The following is a 20,784-nucleotide window of genomic DNA, read 5'->3' as shown; positions in this document are numbered from 1 at the left end:
CTGGACGACATACTGATTTTTTCCAAGAATCTTGTCGAACACAGGACTCAAGTCAAAGAGGTGCTACACCGTTTACAAGAGAATCATCTCTACGCCAAGCTTTCCAAATGTACCTTTGAAGTAACATCTATTCCGTTCCTCGGTTATGTCATCTCGGGGACGGAGCTTCGCATGGATCCGGAAAAGTTGTCGGCCATTCGTGATTGGACTCAGCCTCTTTCCCTGAAAGCAATACAAAGGTTCCTGGGCTTTGCGAACTACTACAGGAAATTCATTAAAGGTTTCTCCACCATTGTTGCACCCATTACTGCCCTGACGAGAAAGGGTTCTAATCCTAGTTTGTGGCCTCCGGAAGCCATTGTAGCTTTTTCTCGCTTAAAGTTAGCTTTCACGACGGCTCCAGTTCTCCAACAACCAAATTTCGAGGAACCCTTCTTCTTAGAAGTTGATGCATCTTCAGTCGGGGTGGGGGCTGTCCTCTCCCAGCATTCCTCTGATAAGAAATTACATCCGTGTGGCTTCCACTCTCGTAAATTCTCTCCAGCCGAACGAAATTACTCTATTGGAGACCAGGAACTCTTGGCAATCAAATCTGCCTTGGAAGAATGGAGATATCTTCTAGAAGGGGCTAAACATGTGTTTACCATCTACACGGATCACAAGAATTTACTGTACATCAAATCCGCACAATGTTTGAATCCTCGCCAGGCGAGATGGGCACTTTTCTTTTCCCGATTCTCGTTCATTATCAAGTACCGTGCCGGGACTCTCAATATTAAAGCAGATGCGCTTTCCCGTTCACAGGTTCCCACAGACGAGGATGAACCTCCGGAGCGGGGTTTAATTCTGAATCCAGTTTCTGTCTCTGCTGCTTTAACTACTCCAGCTCCTCCTCCTGGAAGAATGTCCGTACCAGCTAGATTCCGCCCAGGAATACTACGGTGGGTCCATAACTCCAAGTTTTCCGGTCATCCCGGCGCTCAGAAGATGTACAAGTTTCTGCAAAGGTCTTACTGGTGGAACACCATGAGGAAGGATGTACAAGATTGCGTTAATTCATGTCCCCAATGTACACAACATAAATCTCCTCGTCTGCCTCCTGCAGGGTTACTTCGTCCTCTGCCTATCCCTGTGAGACCCTGGACTCACATTTCCATGGACTTCATCACTGACTTGCCCTGTTCCAAGGGTTGCAACACCGTTTGGGTTATCGTTGACCGTTTTTCGAAGATGGCACACTTTGTGCCCTTGACTGGTCTTCCGACAGCACCGAAACTGGCTCTATTGTTTATCCGAGAACATTTTCGTTTGCATGGGTTGCCACAAGAGATTGTTTCTGACCGTGGAGTACAGTTCACCGCCAGGTTTTGGAAAGCCCTTTGTTCAACTCTACACATTAAACTTAAGTTTTCGTCGGCTTATCATCCCCAAACAAATGGACAAACGGAACGAGTCAATCAAGATCTAGAGACTTTTCTTCGGTTGTATCTCTCTCCTTCACAGGACAACTGGGTGGAGTTGTTGCCTTGGGCGGAGTTTGCCCATAACCATTTGTTTCATTCTTCCACTGGGGAATCACCATTTTTCGTCAACTACGGGTTCCATCCCCGTGTTCCGGAATTTCCAAGCCTTCCGATAATAGAGGTTCCTGCTGTAGCGTCCACTCTACGACACTTTGGACAAATTTGGAGAAAGGTTCATGCTAATCTTAAGCAGGTTTCTGTTCGGTACAAGTTCTTTGCAGATAAGAAACGGCAAGCCGCACCTCAATATAAAGTTGGGGACAGGGTATGGCTGTCCACACGGAATCTCCGGTTGAAGGTGCCCACCATGAAATTCGCTCCAAGGTTCATCGGTCCTTACCCTGTGCTACAAGTCTTAAATCCTGTGGTCTGTAAACTGGGTTTGCCTGCCCATCTTCGCATACCTAACGCCTTCCATGTTTCTCTACTCCGTCCCCTCATACTGAATCGATTCCACTCAGCACTCCCAAGGCCAACGTCCGTAGTGGCAGAAGCTGGAGCGGAGTTTGAAATCAAAGCTATTCTGGACTCTCGTTATCTTCATAAAAAATTACAGTACTTGGTGGACTGGAAGGGTTATGGACCTGAGGAGAGAAGTTGGATTGGGGCTACTGAAGTAACGGCTCCTCGTCTGATTCGGATCTTCCACTCCAGACATCCGACTAAGCCCGGGAAGTGTCCAGGGGCCACTCCTGGAGGAGGGGGTACTGTCACGAACCTCGGGCAGCGGCGACCGCGCTTGTCCCTGCGGGTGGCCTGGTCTGCCCGGCGCCTCTCTTCCCCTGTCAGTCTCCGGCTTCAGCGGCGGGTCGGCGCTGCTCTCCGGCGGCTTCCCGGAAGCAAGGGCGCCGCCATCACAAGCAAGGGCAAGGAGGCGGAGCAGGTCTGACGTCACCTGCCTGCTCCGCCAATCAGGCTAGGGCGGGGAATTTAAAATCAGATACCAGGCAGAGATCCGATGCCTGAGTATCTTCGTTTCTCCTGTGGAAGCTATGATCCAGAGCTCCCTCGTCCCTGCAAGCATCCTGTGCTTCCAAGCATCCTGTCCCTGCAAGCATCCTGTGCTTCCAAGCATCCTGTCCCTGCAAGCATCCTGTGCTTCCAAGCATCCTGTCCCTGCAAGCATCCTGTGCTTCCAAGCATCCTGTCCCTGCAAGCATCCTGTGCTTCCAAGCATCCTGTGCCTACAAGCAACCTGTGCTTCCAAGCATCCTGTGCCTACAAGCAACCTGTGCTTCCAAGCATCCTGTGCCTACAAGCACCTCCGTGCCTCCAGTTACCTCCGTGTCTCCAAGCACCTCGTGCCTCCAAGCACCTCCGTGCCTCCAAGCACCTCCGTGCCTCCAAGCACCTCGTGCCTCCAAGCACCTCGTGCCTCCAAGCACCTCCGCGCCTCAAGCACCTCCGTGCCTCCAGTTACCTCCGTGCCTCCAGTTACCTCCGTGCCTCCAGTTACCTCCGTGCCTCCAAGCACCTCCGTGCCTCCAAGCACCTCGTGCCTCCAAGCACCCCGTGCCTCCAAGCACCTCCGCGCCTCAAAGCACCTCCGTGCCTCCAGTTACCTCCGTGTCTCCAAGCACCTCGTGCCTCCAAGCACCTCGTCCCTCCAAACACCTCGGTGTCTCCAAACACCTCCGTGCCTCCAAGCACCTCCGTGCCTCCAAACACCTCCGTGCCTCCAAGGGTCTCCCAGCACTCCCTGTACTCCCAGTACCTCAGTGCCTTCAATACCACAGTGTCTCCAATATCTCAGTACCCCAGCCTTCATTATTTCTACAAGTCTTGTCTTACAGGAGACCTACAAGAATTCCTCTGGGCCTCCCGCCTGCCGTCTTAGTTCTGCATGAGGAAGACCTACATCCGGCCATCTCTACTACGACCCAGTGGCGGTTCCTCTTCCCGGTCATCGGAAGAAGCCCCGAGTCCACAACACTCCCAAACCAGGTCAGTGATATATGGGCATATGTTTGAAGCTGGATATTTATCTATATATATATATATATATATATATATATATATACACAGTATATATTAAAAAAAATCTGAAGAAAATTATTTGATCTTAAAAGAAAGAGAAAAAAAAGGAACAAGCTTGCCGCTATATACTTTTGATGTCTAGATTGGATCCAGGTGGGAAAAAAATGTCCTGGTCATAGCACATTGTGCGGCACACAGGACAAACCCTGTTTATCTCTAGCCATGGTGTCAGGCAAGGGGCATGGAAAGTATGGTTGCAGGATGATACAGCCATTTCCATTCCAACTTCAATGTCAGACATGCAGATGGTACAGTACTCTATGTTCCTATGTCCTCTCCTTCTGCAACAGTGCGTCTGCTGTAAGTGGGAAGAATGGGCCTCAGGAGTGCTTCCCTCAATGCAGCTGTTCCAATTTTCACTGGCACTGGGTTAATTTCTTCCTCTTTCTGATAATGGTCCAGCTCTGCCTCTTCCCAATGATGGTCCAGCTGTTTCTCTTGCCGATGATGGTCCAGCACTTTCTCTTCCCGATGATGCTGCTGTTCTTCCTGATGATTGGCCAGCTCTTCCTCTTCCAGATTATGGTCCTGCTGTCCCTCTTCCTGATGACTGTCCACCATTGGATGGTCTGCGGCGTCCTGACCTTAGCCATGTCTCACTGATGTTATGGTTTGTTCCTCCATTTCCAAGCAGCTGGGCTAACTCCCTTTGGCTCATTATAGCTGGTGACAGTACCTACACAAATTGAAAAAAAAAAAGGGAAAGAAAAAACACAGATGTGATTGTGCACTGGGATCCAGTCACTGGTGAATCGCTGGCAGCAAATTCTAGTGTGCAAACGTGATCTCTCTTGGGAGGCTCTTTCTCATGCGTCAGCAGCAGCTTCAACTCAAGAAATGCCAGTGATATTGCTGTGCACTGGGGTTTTATGCCATGGAGAATTCAAATGTGGCATGCGGGCAGCAGTTGGTGATGGCCGTGCTTCACATCAGCAGTATCTACCCACTAATATTACACATGTAGGACATCAGTGGGAAATGACATGTTAGTGCTGAGGAGTCATTATACCACAACAGGGGGGAGCATCTACCAAAATCATTTCATTTGGGATGCTGGACCCAGTGAGTTAAAATGCCAATGCTGCTGCCATCCCTATTCTTCCATTGGCTATCTCTGTTGCCTCGTGACAGCTGCAACATTATAACATTTGTGGGATATATATATATATATATATATATTACTAGCTGTTGATTTCTTAGTTTTTTATTTTTCATAAATTTGCAAAAATCTCAAAAACACTTTTTTCACGTTGTCATTATGGGGTATTGTGTTTAGAATTTTGGGGGGGAAAATGAATTTATTCCATTTTGGAATAAGGCTGTAACATAACAAAATGTGGAAAAAGTGAAGCGCTGTGAATACTTTCCTGATGTACTGTATTTTGAGTGCACGTCTAAAGCTGGTAGGACTGGTAGAAAGTGAGTGAATTCCCGTGGAAAGAGACAGAGCTGGAGAATATATAGTTTTATTCTGGTTAGACCAACACCTGGGAAACAATATCACTGATCTCATTAGAAAAATTCTATACTATATTCTATTTTTATTAATGATATTCCCTGCAACGTGGTTCTTAATCTATGGTCAAAGAAACATGTTTTATTAAACTGTTGTCACACTTTTCTTTTGTTTGGGATTATAAAACAATTCAAATCTGAATTCTACCTTAATAAGTAAACATAATCTGTAATACATTTATGTTTTCCCCAGGGGATAGTACTTCAAGAAGCAGTGCGCTAAGGAGAAACTGTGAAGAACTGGAAGCTCAGCTGAAAGACAAAGAAAAGGAGAACAAGGAGTTGTTAAAGGAGTTAGAGCAGAAAAATGCGATGATAATGGTCCTTGAAAATACAATAAAGGAAAGAGAGAAAAAATATTTAGAAGAACTAAAAGTTAAAAGCCATAAACTAAACATGTTGTCCAGCGAACTGGAGCAGAGAGCCAGCACTATCGCCTATCTTACATCCCAGCTGCATGCAACCAAAAAGAAGTTGCTCAGTTCAAGTGGGGCCCCCGAGGTTGCTCCTCCAGGGAGTCCAGTAATGTCCAGTTATAAGCCATCTCCCCCAAAGGAAAAACTACCCGAGACTCCAAGAAGAAGAATGAAAAAGAGTCTGTCCACACCCCTTAATGCTGACTTTGCTGAGGTCTACAGGCTGGCGGCAGATGGTCGTAAGATAATGTTGCGGGAGCCTGTGGATGCTATGCCTGACCCAACTCCATTTTTATTGGCGAGACAGTCGGCGGACACACAGATCATCAAAGAGCGGCCACTTGTTATACCTCCTATTCGCTCTGATTCAAGTAGTCCAGCGAAAGAGAAGAAGCAGAAAGCCCACATCGGGGTGGCACACAGGATTCCACATGCAACCACTGTCCAGAGCCAGCTTGTACCCCAGCCGGAAGTGGAAACATTAGCAGTGGATCAGGTTAATGCAAGCAAAGTTGTTAGGAAGCACTCAGGAACGGACAGAACTATTTAAATACAGTATATTCAACTAAAACAATGTTAAAACTTTAACAAATATGTTGCTTTTTATGCACTGTGTGACCACGATAAAAACAAATGGTAGATATTTTTTTTTTCCATTTTCCTATTATTTTGAATCGCCCTGCATGCCAAATGTAAGCAGACCTTCTATGGAGAAAAAAATAATCTGCTGTCCTGAAATCCTTAATGCAAATGACACAATGAATAAGTGCTATGGTGATATATGAACCTATGTAAAGCTTGCTGCAAATCTTACATCTAATAGCGGCTATGCTATAAAGTAAAGCACAGCATTGCCACTTCTACTAAATAATACAGCAATATTAGCCTGACGAGCAACAAGCAGTATACGGCTGGTAACACGTAATACTTTATTCTGTACACTGTATAACAATGCCTTTACTCTACAGGCAGCACGTAAAATAATGCAGATATATGTGTATGTCTGATGGAACCTAATAAGACAATGTACTCACACTGAGCCAGTGGTGGTGTTTATCTTTTCACAATGTTTAACGATTTCCTTTAACTACTGTACATTGCATCCTAATTGCCGGACTCAACCTGTCTCCTCTACTACATCTAATTGGCCATGCTCCATTTCCAAAGTAGGATTCAGCACGTTTGTCAAAGATGGAACCTTTCTCTCCTAAATAAGAAATCACAAAAGAGATGAACATGCTCTTAAAATGCAAATTGAATTAAGATGCTATAGCGTGTATGCACCTCAGTCATTACTGTGATTGATTTATTATTATACTTTATATGGTGCCACAAGGTGTCCGCAGAGCCTTACATAACATAACATTAACAGTACGATCAATACAACAAAAAAGTGACTTACAGAACACAACATTGCAGAAGATGGACTACATAAACATTTCTGCAGCAGTAGTCCTACTACCCAAGTAAGCAGCGCCGGCCATACCCCAAGGTTTGGTGCCATTGTTGGCAGTAGAGAGGAGAGGATGGTATAAGTAAGGGAAGGAAACAAACACGAGGGAAGAAGGCCCTACTTGTGAGACCTTGCAGTCTAAAGGGGAGTGGAGGACAGACAGGGGTGATATATAGGGGAGAGACAGTGACTTATAACGGAATATTTGCATTAACTAATGCAAAAGTACAACTATTGCAAAAATGAAAGGTAATGGCAGCTTTATTACAGCAAAATGATAGTTTTACACTGTATTTAATATCTCAATAGAGGAAAAACAAGGCAATATGCAGTTGCTCTAAACGCCTATGCTCACAGCATACCTGTCCCTGGTGTTGCAACCAGGCAGTTTATACAAAAGTGGGAGATGGTTAAATGCTTGAAAGGAGCACATTCATAGGTAATATTGAATAGTGCCATCAAGTGGCCAAATGGCAGAACATGCCACTATATTAGTGTAGTTCTATGGTTGTAACCTTTGAATGAAACATACCAGGAGCCGGATGTAATGCAGCCCGTGTTGGCAGGAAGTGAGGGTTGCCGGCCAAACTCGTACATTTTTATTTTTAAGCAGCGGTCCATTGCAAGAAAAAAACATTCCTTGTAAATGATTGCCGCTTTACAAAAAGTACAAGTTTGGCTGGCAACCCGCACCTCCAGCCAACTCTGGGTGGCATTACATCCGGACCCAGGACTCTCACATATGGAGTCCTTATAAACATTGGGGGTCATTCCGAGTTGATCGCTCACTAGCAGTTTTGAGTAGCCGTGCAAACACATTGTCGCCGCCCACTGGGGAGTGTATTTTCGCTTTGCAGAAGTGCGAACGCTTGTGCAGCAGAGCGCCTGCAAAATCTTTTTGTGTAAAACAAGTCCAGCCCTGTAGTTACTCTTCGTGTGCGTTGATTCTAACGACGGAGGGATGGCTTTTGACGTCACACACCCGCCCAGCGAACGCCCAGCCACGCCTGCGTTTTTTCTGCCACGCCTGCGTTTTTCTAAGCACTCCCTGAAAACGGTCAGTTGACACTTCATGTCAATCTTCCTGCGTTCGGCCGTGCGACTGGAATGTTCGTTACACACTGTGCAAACCCACAATGCTAATTGTACCCATACGATGCACCTGCGCATTGTGGTGCATGCATGCGCAGAAATGCCGATTTTTAGCCTGATCGCTGCGCTGCGAACGCCAGCTAGCGATCAACTCGGAATGACCCCCATTATTTCCACCCTTGCACAAATATAAAACCAACAACTAGTGGAATTAGATTTCTCTGTACTACAGTAACGGATATGCCTTAGTGGGATATACACTCTGTTGGATGGATTAAATCAGTAATGATTTCTGTTGACCTTGTGATGCTGGGCTCCAGGACTGGGTCACGGAAACAGTGGCCAGTTTGGCTATGTACATGTAGCCAAAGTGGACAATCATCCAGTCATTCAGTGTCTGACCTATGCTATGACCTTTCAGTGGGTCAGTAGCAGTCATCTATGCCCATCATCTAACTACAGTTACCACATGCCTGATCATTGTTATTGGGTATTGTGATCATTATCAATGTGTGTGGCCAGTATGTCAGGTTCTTTATAAAGTTGACTAAGCGACATTTGGAGAACTTTCCATTCCCTGAAGTGTTCACAGAGATTGCCTAATGGACAATGGTAGTCATAGGGGATAGGATTTCAAAGTAATATGTACTGTATGCTTATATCAAGACCTGTTGATTGCACAGGATAATTACATTTAGGTTTGTATGATGATCTTATGTATATGACTCTGACACAGGTTTTAAGCAATAAATATTGTTTATTATTATTTAAAAACATGACCTGCAAATAGCCTCCAAATACATACTATACAATGTTATAAATGACTGAAAAAAAATAAAGTATGTAACCTCTGAAAATATATAATTATTATGACATTTGTAAAGACTAAATTGAGTGTGTATAAAATATAGGGAATGCAAACGTCTGAGATCCACCTGACTCAGCTGTATACACATGCGCTATGTAAATAGTAACACTCAGCCCAGTGCTACTGTATGTGCTCAGAATATCAGCCATATTTATATACAGTATATTTTCTTTAATCCTTGTAACTTGCGTTCTTCCAGGTAAGACATATTCATTTGAAGCCCCATGCCTAAACACGACTTGTGTTCCCCATCCCACGCTTCTTATTAAATTGTGTGTAGAGTGCCTCCCAGACGCTGTATAAGAAGGTACTGTAATCATGGATTTCTCTTGAGTTTCTGTATTGTATGTACTGTATAAGGAAAGTCCTAGCTGATGAAAGATGTAGGGGGTCTATTCCCTAAGCCTTGGAGAGAGATAAAGCACCAGCCAATCAGCTCCCGAGAGGCACTGATTGACTGGTACTTTATCTCTCTCCAAGGCTTAGTATATATACCCTTTAGTGTTTATCATCCATTCCAACTGAGTTCTATATAGAAGATTTTCTCAAACTCTGCCATTAGAGTCCATGACTTCAGGATATCCATGCTTGAGCACAGGTGACTTAAATCAAACTGATTGAGGTACACTACTAATTAACAATCTGGAATTTTTTATTCCATCCCTAAAGCTAATGTTCTACTTTTATACATGGGATCGGTATGAGATCCCGCCACCCGGGATTTCGAACGTCAGGATCCCGATATCGGCATCCCGAGCGGTGGAATGCTGGCACTCGCCATGCTGCGGGCTCACCACAAGTTCTGCTCTCCCTCTATGGGTGTCATAGAGAGGTAATCACCTACCTCGTCGGTATACCGGCGACAGTTTGGTGGCCCTGTCGGGATCCCGGCATCGGTATTGTGACAGCCGGGATCCCGGCTATCGGTATGCTGACCGCATACTGTACACATAATACACAGCTTTGGTAGAGGATTTATATTAATGTTATCATGGGAGAAGTTTGTTTTATTTACATTAAAGATGTTTAAATATTATTGTTAATATTTACCTAGAAATTGAAATATGGGAACATAGAATTTGACAGCAGATAAGAACCACTTGACCCATCTAGTCTATTTGTAATTGAAGCTGCATGTTCCTACATTCTACCAATATACCCTGTCAGTCACCACTTTACCTGCTCACATCATGTGATGTACAATGACCACTAGCCTGTGTGTTGCTGACTCTCACTCATGTATGCCAAAGAAGACCCTGTTCCGTTATATATGTGTGTACGTTTTATTCCAATATAATAAACATTTCTGATTTTAGGACCACAACTTCAAGAAAATATTGTGAGTTCTCTTAGGACCAATATTACCTCGTTGCTGAGGATTTCATTTACAGATCTAGATGCTCAGCAGTCCCAGCGATGCCTACAGCTATTTATGGTACATACTGTATGGAAGAAGTCTGGAAATAAATACGCCTCCAGCATACGTTGCTATGTGTGTTTTATCAGTAGCAGATAAAAAACAATGTAAGTAATAAAACATGAGTGAAACTAAACAGGAACAAGGGTAAATGTCAGAGGGTTACCCATGGCACAGTACAAGCATGCCGGGTACTCGCTGCAATGCTCCGCACCCAGCTATTCTATAACTTGTCTGTATTGCTAATTCAGGCACAATGCTATTTTTTTTTGGGGGGGGGGGGGGGGGGGGTGTCTTTCTGACTTCTGCCTAACTTCCAGGTTGGTGATGTGAATAGCAATACGCAATGCATATATTTGAATTAGGTGAACGTTTTGTTTAAAGGAGGACTTATTTCATCAGCTGTATCCCATCAAAGCACATTATGGCTGCCATGGAGAACTTGCACATGTGCGCTCACACACCGTTCTCCGCAACTCCCTCTACGGATTGCATATGCTGCAGTCCTAGAAGCACAGTACTGTTGGCAGAAAGGCATCCTATTGGAAGCCGGATCTGCCTATCACAATCCTTCAGGTAATTAGGAGATTGTGCTTCCAATAGGAAGCCACTGCAAGTACGGGGCTTACTGGTGGTGGTGGATTTTTACTGGGGCACTGCAGCCTTGCACTTCCTATGCAAAATCCACCACTGTCCGCAACCACAATCCATAGGAAATGCATTGTGTGATTACCCGCTCGTGTGTAGTTGTTGATGCAAGGGGGACCTATTTGTACATGCATGACCCTCCTTGCTAATGCAGCCCAGTACTCACCATCACACCAATGAACAGGTCACTGCCTCCTATAATATCATCTCTGCTACCGCTGCTATGAACATGATGACCTGGTCCATTGTGCTGTGAAAATTCCAATAATCTAAACAACTGGGTCGTTAATTAAACAGTAGGAAAAAATAAGTGATCAGTAGCTAGAGATTGTATTTGCAATTTTTCATCAGTGCTTTTCACATCTTACCTTTCCTATAACCCTGCACAGCAACTTCTTGGTTCAGCTTCAGCTCAGTACATAACCAGCTGGGCTGCCTCTGAAGGCACTTACATTATAAGCAAGTGTTGACAAATATGTCCATAGTCTAAGAGGTGGTGCCAATAGTTAGAGGCTGCTGGATGCTGAACCATATCTGGTCTAAGAATATAAAGCTACATTATATCTGGTACCCTGTAAAATGTGCTAACCCTGTACTCAAATCCACATAGTTATATCACATCTGCCACTAAGTATATAAAGTATATTGGGGAGACTAATATCTGGTAGCAAGTCTTATAAGAAGAGCAATATCTGGTACCAGGCCTAATATGCATACCCACACCTGGTGCCAAATTCTTATAAGAAGAGCAATATCTGGTGCCAGGTCAAATATATATACCCACACCTGGTGCCAAGTCTTATAAGAAGAGCAATATCTGGTGCCAGGTTAAATATGCATACCCACATCTGGGGGTATATTTACTAATATTCGTGTTTGAGTCGATTTGTGTTGTGTTTAAACTCATTTTCTCTGACGTCCTAGTGGATGCTGGGGACTCCGTAAGGACCATGGGGAATAGACGGGCTCCGCAGGAGACTGGGCACTCTATAAGAAAGATTTGGTACTATCTGGTGTGCACTGGCTCCTCCCTCTATGCCCCTCCTCCAGACCTCAGTTAGATTTCTGTGCCCGGCCGAGCTGGATGCACACTAGGGGCTCTCCTGAGCTCCTAGAAAGAAAGTATATGTTAGGTTTTTTATTTTACAGTGAGACCTGCTGGCAACAGGCTCACTGCAACGAGGGACTAAGGGGAGAAGAAGCGAACCTACCTGCTTGCAGCTAGCTTGGGCTTCTTAGGCTACTGGACACCATTAGCTCCAGAGGGATCGACCGCAGGACCCGTCCTTGGTGTTCGTTCCCGGAGCCGCGCCGCCGTCCCCCTTACAGAGCCAGAAGCATGAAGATGGTCCGGAAAATCGGCGGCAGAAGACTTCAGTCTTCACCAAGGTAGCGCACAGCACTGCAGCTGTGCGCCATTGCTCCTCATACACACTTCACACTCCGGTCACTAAGGGAGCAGGGCGCTGGGGGGGGCGCCCTGAGCAGCAATAAAAACACCTTGGCTGGCAAAATAACCACAATATATAGCCCCAGAGGCTATATATGTGGTAATTACCCCTGCCAGAATCCATAAAAAAGCGGGAGAAAAGTCAGCCGAAAAAGGGGCGGAGCCATCTCCCTCAGCACACTGGCGCCATTTCTCCCTCACAGTTCCGCTGGAAGGAAGCTCCCTGACTCTCCCCTGCAGTCTACACTACAGAAAGGGTAAAAAAGAGAGGGGGGGCACTAAATTTAGGCGCAGTATAACTTATAGCAGCTATAAGGGGACATAATTCAGTTAGTCCCTGCATTATATAGCGCTCTGGTGTGTGCTGGCATACTCTCTCTCTGTCTCCCCAAAGGGCTTTTGTGGGGTCCTGTCTCCTTTAAGAGCATTCCCTGTGTGTGTGCGGTGTGTCGGTACGGCTGTGTCGACATGTTTGATGAGGAGTCTTATGTGGAGGCGGAGCAGATGCCTATAAATGTGATGTCACCCCCTGCGGGGCAGACACCGGAGTGGATGGACTTATGGAAGGAATTACGTGCAAGTGTCGACTAATTACATAAAAAATTTGACGACATGCCAAATGCGGGACAGCCGGCTTCTCAGCTCGTGCCTGCCCAGACGATTCAAAGGCCATCAGGGGCTCTGAAACGCCCACTACCTCAGATGGCAGACACAGATGTCGACACGGATACTGATACCAGTGTCGACGACGATGAGTCAAATTTAATGTCCACTAGGGCCATTCGTTGCATGATTGAGGCAATGAAAGAGGTATTACACATTTCTGATATAAACCCAGGTACCTCAAAAAAGGGTATTATGTTTGGGGAGAAAAAACTACCAATAGTTTTTCCCCCATCTGAAGAATTAAATGAAGTGTGTGAAGAAGCGTGGGCTTTCCCCGATAAAAAATTGGTGATTTCAAAAAAATTACTAATGGCGTTCCCTTTCTCGCCAGAGGATAGGTCACGTTGGGAAACTCCCCCTAGGGTGGATAAAGCGCTCACACGTTTGTCAAAAAAGTTGGCACTACCGTCTGCGGATACGGCCGCCCTAAAGGAACCTGCTGATAGAAAGCAGGAGGCTATCCTAAAGTCTATATATACACACACTGGTGTTATACTGAGACCAGCTATTGCTTCAGCGTGGATGTGCAGTGCTGCTGCTGCTTGGTCAGATTCCCTGTCGGAAAATATTGACACCCTAGACAGGGACACTATATTGCTAACCGTAGAGCATATAAAAGACTCAGTCTTATACATGAGAGATGCACAGAGGGAGATCTGCCGGCTGGCATCTAGAATAAGTACATTGTCCATTTCTGCTAGGAGAGGCTTATGGACTCGGCAGTGGACAGGGGATGCAGATTCGAAAAGGCACATGGAAGTTTTGTCTTATAAGGGTGAGGAGTTATTCGGGGATGGTCTCTCAGACCTTGTTTCCACAGCAACAGCTGGGAAGTCAGCATTTTTGCCCCATGTCCCCTCACAGCCTAAGAAAGCGCCGTATTATCAGGTACAGTCCTTTCGACCCCAGAAAAACAGGCGGGGAAAAGGCGGGTCCTTTCTGTCTAGAGGCAGAGGAAGGGGAAAAAAGCTGCAACACACAGCAGGTTCCCAGGAACAAAAGTCCTCCCCCGCTTCTTCCAAATCCGCCGCATGACGGTGGGGCTCCACAGGCGGAGCCAGGTACGGTGGGGGGCCGTCTCAAAAATTTCAGCGATCAGTGGGTTCGCTCACGGGTGGATCCCTGGATCCTTCAAGTAGTATCTCAGAGGTACAAGCTGGAATTCGAGGCGTCTCCCCCCCGCCGTTTCCTCAAATCGGCCTTACCGACAACTCCCTCGGGCAGGGAGGCTGTGCTAGAGGCAATTCACAAGCTGTATTCCCAGCAGGTGATAGTCAAGGTACCCCTACTTCAACAAGGACGGGGTTACTATTCCACACTGTTTGTGGTACCGAAACCGGATGGTTCGGTGAGACCCATTTTAAATTTGAAATCCTTGAACACATACATAAAAAGATTCAAGTTCAAGATGGAATCGCTCAGGGCGGTTATTGCAAGCCTGGACGAGGGGGATTACATCAAGGATGCTTACCTGCATGTCCCCATTTACCTTCCTCACCAGGAGTACCTCAGATTTGTGGTACAGGATTGCCATTACCAATTCCAGACACTACCGTTTGGACTGTCCACGGCACCGAGGGTGTTTACCAAGGTAAAGGCAGAAATGATGATACTCCTTTGAAAAAAGGGGGTTTTAATTATCCCGTACTTGGACGATCTCCTAATAAAGGTGAGGTCCAAGGAGCAGTTGCTGGTAGGAGTAGCACTATCTCGGGAAGTGCTACAACAGCATGGCTGGATTCTAAACATTCCAAAGTCACAACTGGTTCCTTCCACTCGCTTACTGTTCCTGGGGATGATTCTGGACACAGAACAGAAAAAAGTGTTTCTCCCGCAGGAGAAAGCCAAGGAGCTGTCATCTCTAGTCAGAGACCTCCTGAAACCAAAACGGGTATCGGTGCATCACTGCACACGAGTCCTGGGAAAAATGGTGGCTTCATACGAAGCAATTCCATTCGGCAGGTTCCATGCAAGGACCTTCCAGTGGGACCTCTTGGACAAGTGGTCGGGATCGCATCTTCAGATGCATCGACTGATAACCCTGTCTCCAAGGACCAGGGTGTCTCTACTGTGGTGGCTGCAGAGTGCTCATCTTCTAGAGGGCCGCAGATTCGGCATACAGGACTGGGTCCTGGTGACCACGGATGCCAGCCTTCGAGGCTGGGGGGCAGTCACACAGGGAAGAAATTTCCAAGGACTTTGGTCAAGTCAGGAGTCGTCCCTACACATAAATATTCTGGAACTGAGGGCCATTTACAATGCCCTAAGTCAGGCAAGGCCCCTGCTTCAAAACCAGCCGGTTCTGATCCAATCAGACAACATCACGGCAGTCGCTCATGTAAACTGACAGGGCGGCACAAGAAGCAGGATGGCGATGGCAGAAGCCACAAGGATTCTCCGATGGGCGGAAAATCACGTACTAGCACTGTCAGCAGTGTTCATTCCGGGAGTGGACAACTGGGAAGCAGACTTCCTCAGCAGACACGACCTACACCCGGGAGAGTGGGGACTTCTTCCAGAAGTCTTCCTACTGTTGGTAAACCGTTGGGAAAGGCCACAGGTGGACATGATGGCGTCCCGCCTCAACAAAAAGCTAAAGAGATATTGCGCCAGGTCAAGGGACCCTCAGGCGATAGCTGTGGACGCTCTAGTGACACCGTGGGTGTACCAGTCGGTTTATGTGTTCCCTCCTCTGCCTCTCATACCAAAGGTACTGAGAATAATAAGAAGGCGAGGAGTAAGAACGATACTCGTGGTTCCGGATTGGCCAAGAAGAGCTTGGTACCCAGAACTTCAAGAAATGATATCAGAGGACCCATGGCCTCTACCGCTCAGACAGGGGCCCTGTCTGTTCCAAGACTTACCGCGGCTGCGTTTGACGGCATGGCGGTTGAATTCCGGATCCTAAAGGAAAAGGGCATTCCGGAGGAAGTCATTCCTACGCTGATAAAAGCCAGGAAAGAAGTAACCGCAAACCATTATCACCGTATTTGGCGAAAATATGTTGCGTGGTGTGAGGCCAGGAAGGCCCCTACAGAGGAATTTCAGCTGGGTCGTTTTCTGCACTTCCTACAGTCGGGAGTGACTATGGGCCTAAAATTGGGTTCCATTAAGGTCCAGATTTCGGCTCTGTCGATTTTCTTCCAGAAAGAACTGGCTTCACTGCCTGAAGTTCAGACTTTTGTAAAGGGAGTGCTTCATATTCAGCCCCCTTTTGTGCCTCCTGTGGCACCTTGGGATCTCAATGTGGTGTTGAGTTTCCTGAAATCACATTGGTTTGAGCCACTTAAAACTGTGGATTTGAAATATCTCACGTGGAAAGTGGTCATGTTATTGGCCTTGGCTTCGGCCAGGCGGGTGTCAGAATTGGCGGCTTTGTCATGTAAAAGCCCTTATCTGATTTTCCATATGGATAGGGCAGAATTGAGGACTCGTCCCCAGTTTCTCCCTAAGGTGGTATCAGCTTTTCACTTGAACCAACCTATTGTAGTGCCTGCGGCTACTAGGGAATTGGAAGATTCCAAGTTACTGGATGTAGTCAGGGCCTTGAAAATTTATGTTTCCAGGACGGCGGGAGTCAGGAAGACTGACTGGCTTTTTATCCTGTATGCACCCAACAAAATAGGTGCGCCTGCTTCTAAGCAGACTATTGCTCGCTGGATTTGTAGCACAATTCAGCTGGCGCATTCTGCGGCTGGATTGCCGCATCCTAAATCAGTAAAAGCCCATTCCACAAGGAAGGTGGGCTCATCTTGGGCGGATGCCCGAGGGGTCTCGGCTTTACAACTTTGCCGAGCTGCTACTTGGTCAGGGGCAAACACGTTTGCAAAATTCTACAAATTTGATACCCTGGCTGAGGAGGACCTTGAGTTCTCTCATTCGGTGCTGCAGAGTCATCCGCACTCTCCCGCCCGTTTGGGAGCTTTGGTATAATCCCCATGGTCCTTACGGAGTCCCCAGCATCCACTAGGACGTCAGAGAAAATAAGAATTTACTCACCGGTAATTCTATTTCTCGTAGTCCGTAGTGGATGCTGGGCGCCCATCCCAAGTGCGGATTGTCTGCAATACTTGTATATAGTTATTGCCTAACTAAAGGGTTATTGTTGAGCCATCTGTTGAGAGGCTCAGTTATATTTCATACTGTTAACTGGGTATAGTATCACGAGTTATACGGTGTGATTGGTGTGGCTGGTATGAGTCTTACCCGGGATTCAAAATCCTTCCTTATTGTGTCAGCTCTTCCGGGCACAGTATCCTAACTGAGGTCTGGAGGAGGGGCGAGCCAGTGCACACCAGATAGTACCAAATCTTTCTTATAGAGTGCCCAGTCTCCTGCGGAGCCCGTCTATTCCCCATGGTCCTTACGGAGTCCCCAGCATCCACTACGGACTACGAGAAATAGAATTACCGGTGAGTAAATTCTTATTTTTATCGGGTACATTTTACTGCAACTTTTTGAATCCTGATACGGTAATTTACTAAACTGCCGAGTTTGCCACATTCGTGTTTTTTTATGTCGATGTGATTCGTAATGTCAGGCAGTGTTTTACGGGCGTGATTAGTAAAACACTGCCTGACAAAACACAATGAATCCTGGCCGGATCTGTGAGATCCGTGCAGGGCTTCATTGTGTAGCTTAAATAAAGTGTTTAAAGTGTTCAAATTTCTGGAAAAAATTGCGTGGGGTCCCCTCTCCTAAGCATAACCAGCCTCGGGCTCTTTGAGCCGGTCTTGGTTGTAAAAATACGGGGGGGAAAATTGACAGGGGTTCCCCCATATTTTAACCACCAGCACCAGGCTCTGCGCCTGATTGGCTGAAGGGACCCTCTTTGACAGCAGTCACGGGGGGTCCCGCCAGTCGGGGAAAGGGGATCCATGTGTAAACATGGATCCCCTTTCAGTGCGTGGTTCGGGTAATCCGTTTTTTTATTTGACCAAATCCCTGGATTATAATTTATAAGAAGAGGACCGATCTACCCCGGAGTTTATTTAAGTATAATTTTATTTACAGGTACCCCGGGATTCTACTTGAGAATAGGACCGACTGCTTTGTGTCAACATAGGTAAGTATGTATGAATGTAAGTGTGCATGTATGTTTAATAAAATTTTACTATCACGGTGTGTGTGTTTTGTTTTTATTTGGGTATTTTTTTTTGTAGTAGAACTACAGGTACCAGCGCCCCCCGCCCCCGCGTGCTGGTACTTGTGGTTCTCCAAATATCAGCTTGCGGGGAGGCTTGCTGGGACTTGTAGTTCTGCTACAAAAAACAATATTCTTTTTTTTAAACAAAAGGCGATCAGCCTCCCATCTGCCGCCCTTGGATGGGGGGGGGGGGGGGGGGGCAGCCTCGGGCTTCACCCCTGGCCCTTGGGGTGACTAGTTGGGGGGGTAATGCCACGGCCGCAGGGACCAATATAAAAGTGTCCCCCGGCTGTGGCATTATCTCTCTGACTAGTGGAGCCCGATGCTGGTGTTAATAATACGGGGGACCCCTACGTCTTTTGTCCCCCGTCTTTTTTGCACCAAGACCAAGCGCAGAGCCCGGTGCTGGTTGTTAAAATATGGGGGTACCCCTGTCATTTTTTCCCCCTATTTTTACAACCAGGACCGGCTCAAAGAGCCCTAGGCTGGTTATGCTTAGGAAGGGGGACCCCACGCAATTTTTTTACATTTTTTTTTTATACTAAACAGACCCTTTCCCATAGATAACCATGCACAGATCTCACTGATCCGTGCATGATTATCCAAACTCGCCTGGAAAAAGCAGGTCTATTTTTTTGGTGCTTTTTTTAACGATTCGCAAAAAAAACCCGACCGCAATAGAGCATTCAGAAACTAACACCCAAATACAAATGAATAGTAAATTCCCGTGTTGTATGAACAAACAGCCGCGTTTGACCGATGGTCTATTCATTCGTATTTCTGAACTTAGCCGTGAAAACCATTACAAATTGCTCGAACACTGCCGAGATTTGTGCTTAGTAAATTCCCGTGTTGCCACTTAGAAAAAAAAAACACAAATCGGACAAACTCGGAATTTTAGTAAATATACCCCCTGGTGCCAAGTCTTTTAAGAAGAGCAATATCTGGTGACAGGTTAAATATGCATACCCACATCTGGTGCCAAGTCTTATAAGAAGAGCAACATCTGGTACCAGGTCAATTATGCATAACCACACCTGGTGCAAAGTCTTATAAGAAGAGCAATATCTGGTGCCAGGTCAAATATGCATACCCACATCTGGTGCCAAGTCTTATAAGAAGAGCAACATCTGGTGCCAGGTCAAATATGCATACCCACATCTGGTGCCAAGTTTTATAAGAAGATCAATATCTGGTGCCTAGTCAAATATGCATACCCACATCTGGTGCCAAGTCTTATAAGAAAGGCAATATCTGGTGCCAGGTTAAATATGCATACCCACATCTGGTGCCAGGCCTAATAAGAGGAGCAATATCATGCCTAATAGGTTCTGTTCACAGCAATAACCAGCCTGCCTATCTGTCCTGCATTAAACTTTGGCAGCCAGTTATCAATGTATGACAGGGCCTGATGTCACCGACTGCTGTTTAGTCTTAGTGGACATAACACCCTGAGGATTAATCACTATGCCTCCTCCACTAATCATTTTAATGTGCATTGCACTGCTGTGTCATAGAAGGATATAGAATACTCATTAATTAAAGGCATGTTCTCAATCTACTGATGATCATTTAACAACAAAAATAATGCTAAGCCTGTGATGTCCGTTGCTATAGTTAAAGACATAATTAGAGCAACAGTAGTGTGTATAGGAACGTAAGCATAGCATTGGAAATAGTGTATGTGCAGTATGAGCTGACATAGTAATACTGGGAAGACAAGAAGACTGCAGCACTTGTAAGTTACACTTATGTACAACTTAGCCTTTCAAATCATTCTCAGACTGTCCCCTCCTATATGATAACAGACAAGTATAACTGATATATAGTATATGTCACCTACTAACTGAATAAACCACAGTTTACAACAGAGGATTTTATAGCATTTGTCACAATCTGAATTGAATGATGATAAAGATAAATACTATTTACACAAGTATTTGTTTTCACTAATCCATTTCACATTTTCTGTCAATAGTTTTTATTGTTTAATAATGGGGTGGGAATGAATATTGAAAGTGACAATCCGTTAAAAAAAACAACAACAAACAAAATGTAACAAGCACCATTTATTTCAATGTTTATCTTGCATATATCTAAATATATAAACATTTAACATGAAAAATATATTATTTGTTATTGCGACACTATTATAACTGTATTATGCTGCACTGTTATAATCTAATCGGAGTTGAGCGTGAGGCACACTCCTTGCAGCACCCAGTGTGAAATGTGCTTCGTTGTATAGAGATCAGCCTCACACACCAAACCAACTCCCATTGCGTTCCTCCTCATAGATGTAGTGTAGACGGGTGTCCTGAATGTGTTCTGTAGAATACAAGACAGCCATGAAAGTTACTGTACATGCAGCAATATTTTCTGCTATTAGCTTTTACTTTTACTACATTACATACAGATATTCAGAACATTTTTTCATAAAGATGTTTTCTAACTTTGATTACATTACATACAATCCCCATACACCTTATACACCCAGCTCCTAACTGGATGGTCACAGCACCTGTTTAATCAAGCTCGTTGGTTCTACCTGTA

The 20,784-nt window shown here is 45.6% G+C and overlaps 2 protein-coding genes across 6 annotated transcripts in view; one reads left to right on the top strand and one right to left on the bottom strand.

Moving 5' to 3' along the window:
* CCDC92 (coiled-coil domain containing 92) overlaps positions 1 to 6,530 on the top strand; it is a 134,220-nt gene extending 127,690 nt beyond the window's left edge. For all 4 annotated transcript variants that reach the window (XM_063964575.1, XM_063964572.1, XM_063964573.1 and 1 more), the window contains exon 4: positions 5,269 to 6,530. In XM_063964575.1, coding sequence (XP_063820645.1) covers positions 5,269 to 6,041 — 773 coding nt within the window. In that variant the 3' untranslated portion in view covers positions 6,042 to 6,530. The remainder of the gene's footprint in view (positions 1 to 5,268) is intronic.
* Positions 6,531 to 20,287: 13,757 nt separating this feature from the next.
* DNAH10 (dynein axonemal heavy chain 10) overlaps positions 20,288 to 20,784 on the bottom strand; it is a 712,041-nt gene continuing 711,544 nt past the window's right edge. For both annotated transcript variants that reach the window (XM_063964569.1, XM_063964570.1), the window contains one exon: positions 20,288 to 20,559. In XM_063964569.1, coding sequence (XP_063820639.1) covers positions 20,413 to 20,559 — 147 coding nt within the window. In that variant the 3' untranslated portion in view covers positions 20,288 to 20,412. The remainder of the gene's footprint in view (positions 20,560 to 20,784) is intronic.

This window comes from Pseudophryne corroboree, chromosome 1 (assembly GCF_028390025.1).
Source record: "Pseudophryne corroboree isolate aPseCor3 chromosome 1, aPseCor3.hap2, whole genome shotgun sequence".
In the NCBI taxonomy this organism is placed as follows: Eukaryota; Metazoa; Chordata; class Amphibia; order Anura; family Myobatrachidae; genus Pseudophryne; species Pseudophryne corroboree.
This window is presented reverse-complemented; position numbering and strand designations above follow the sequence as displayed.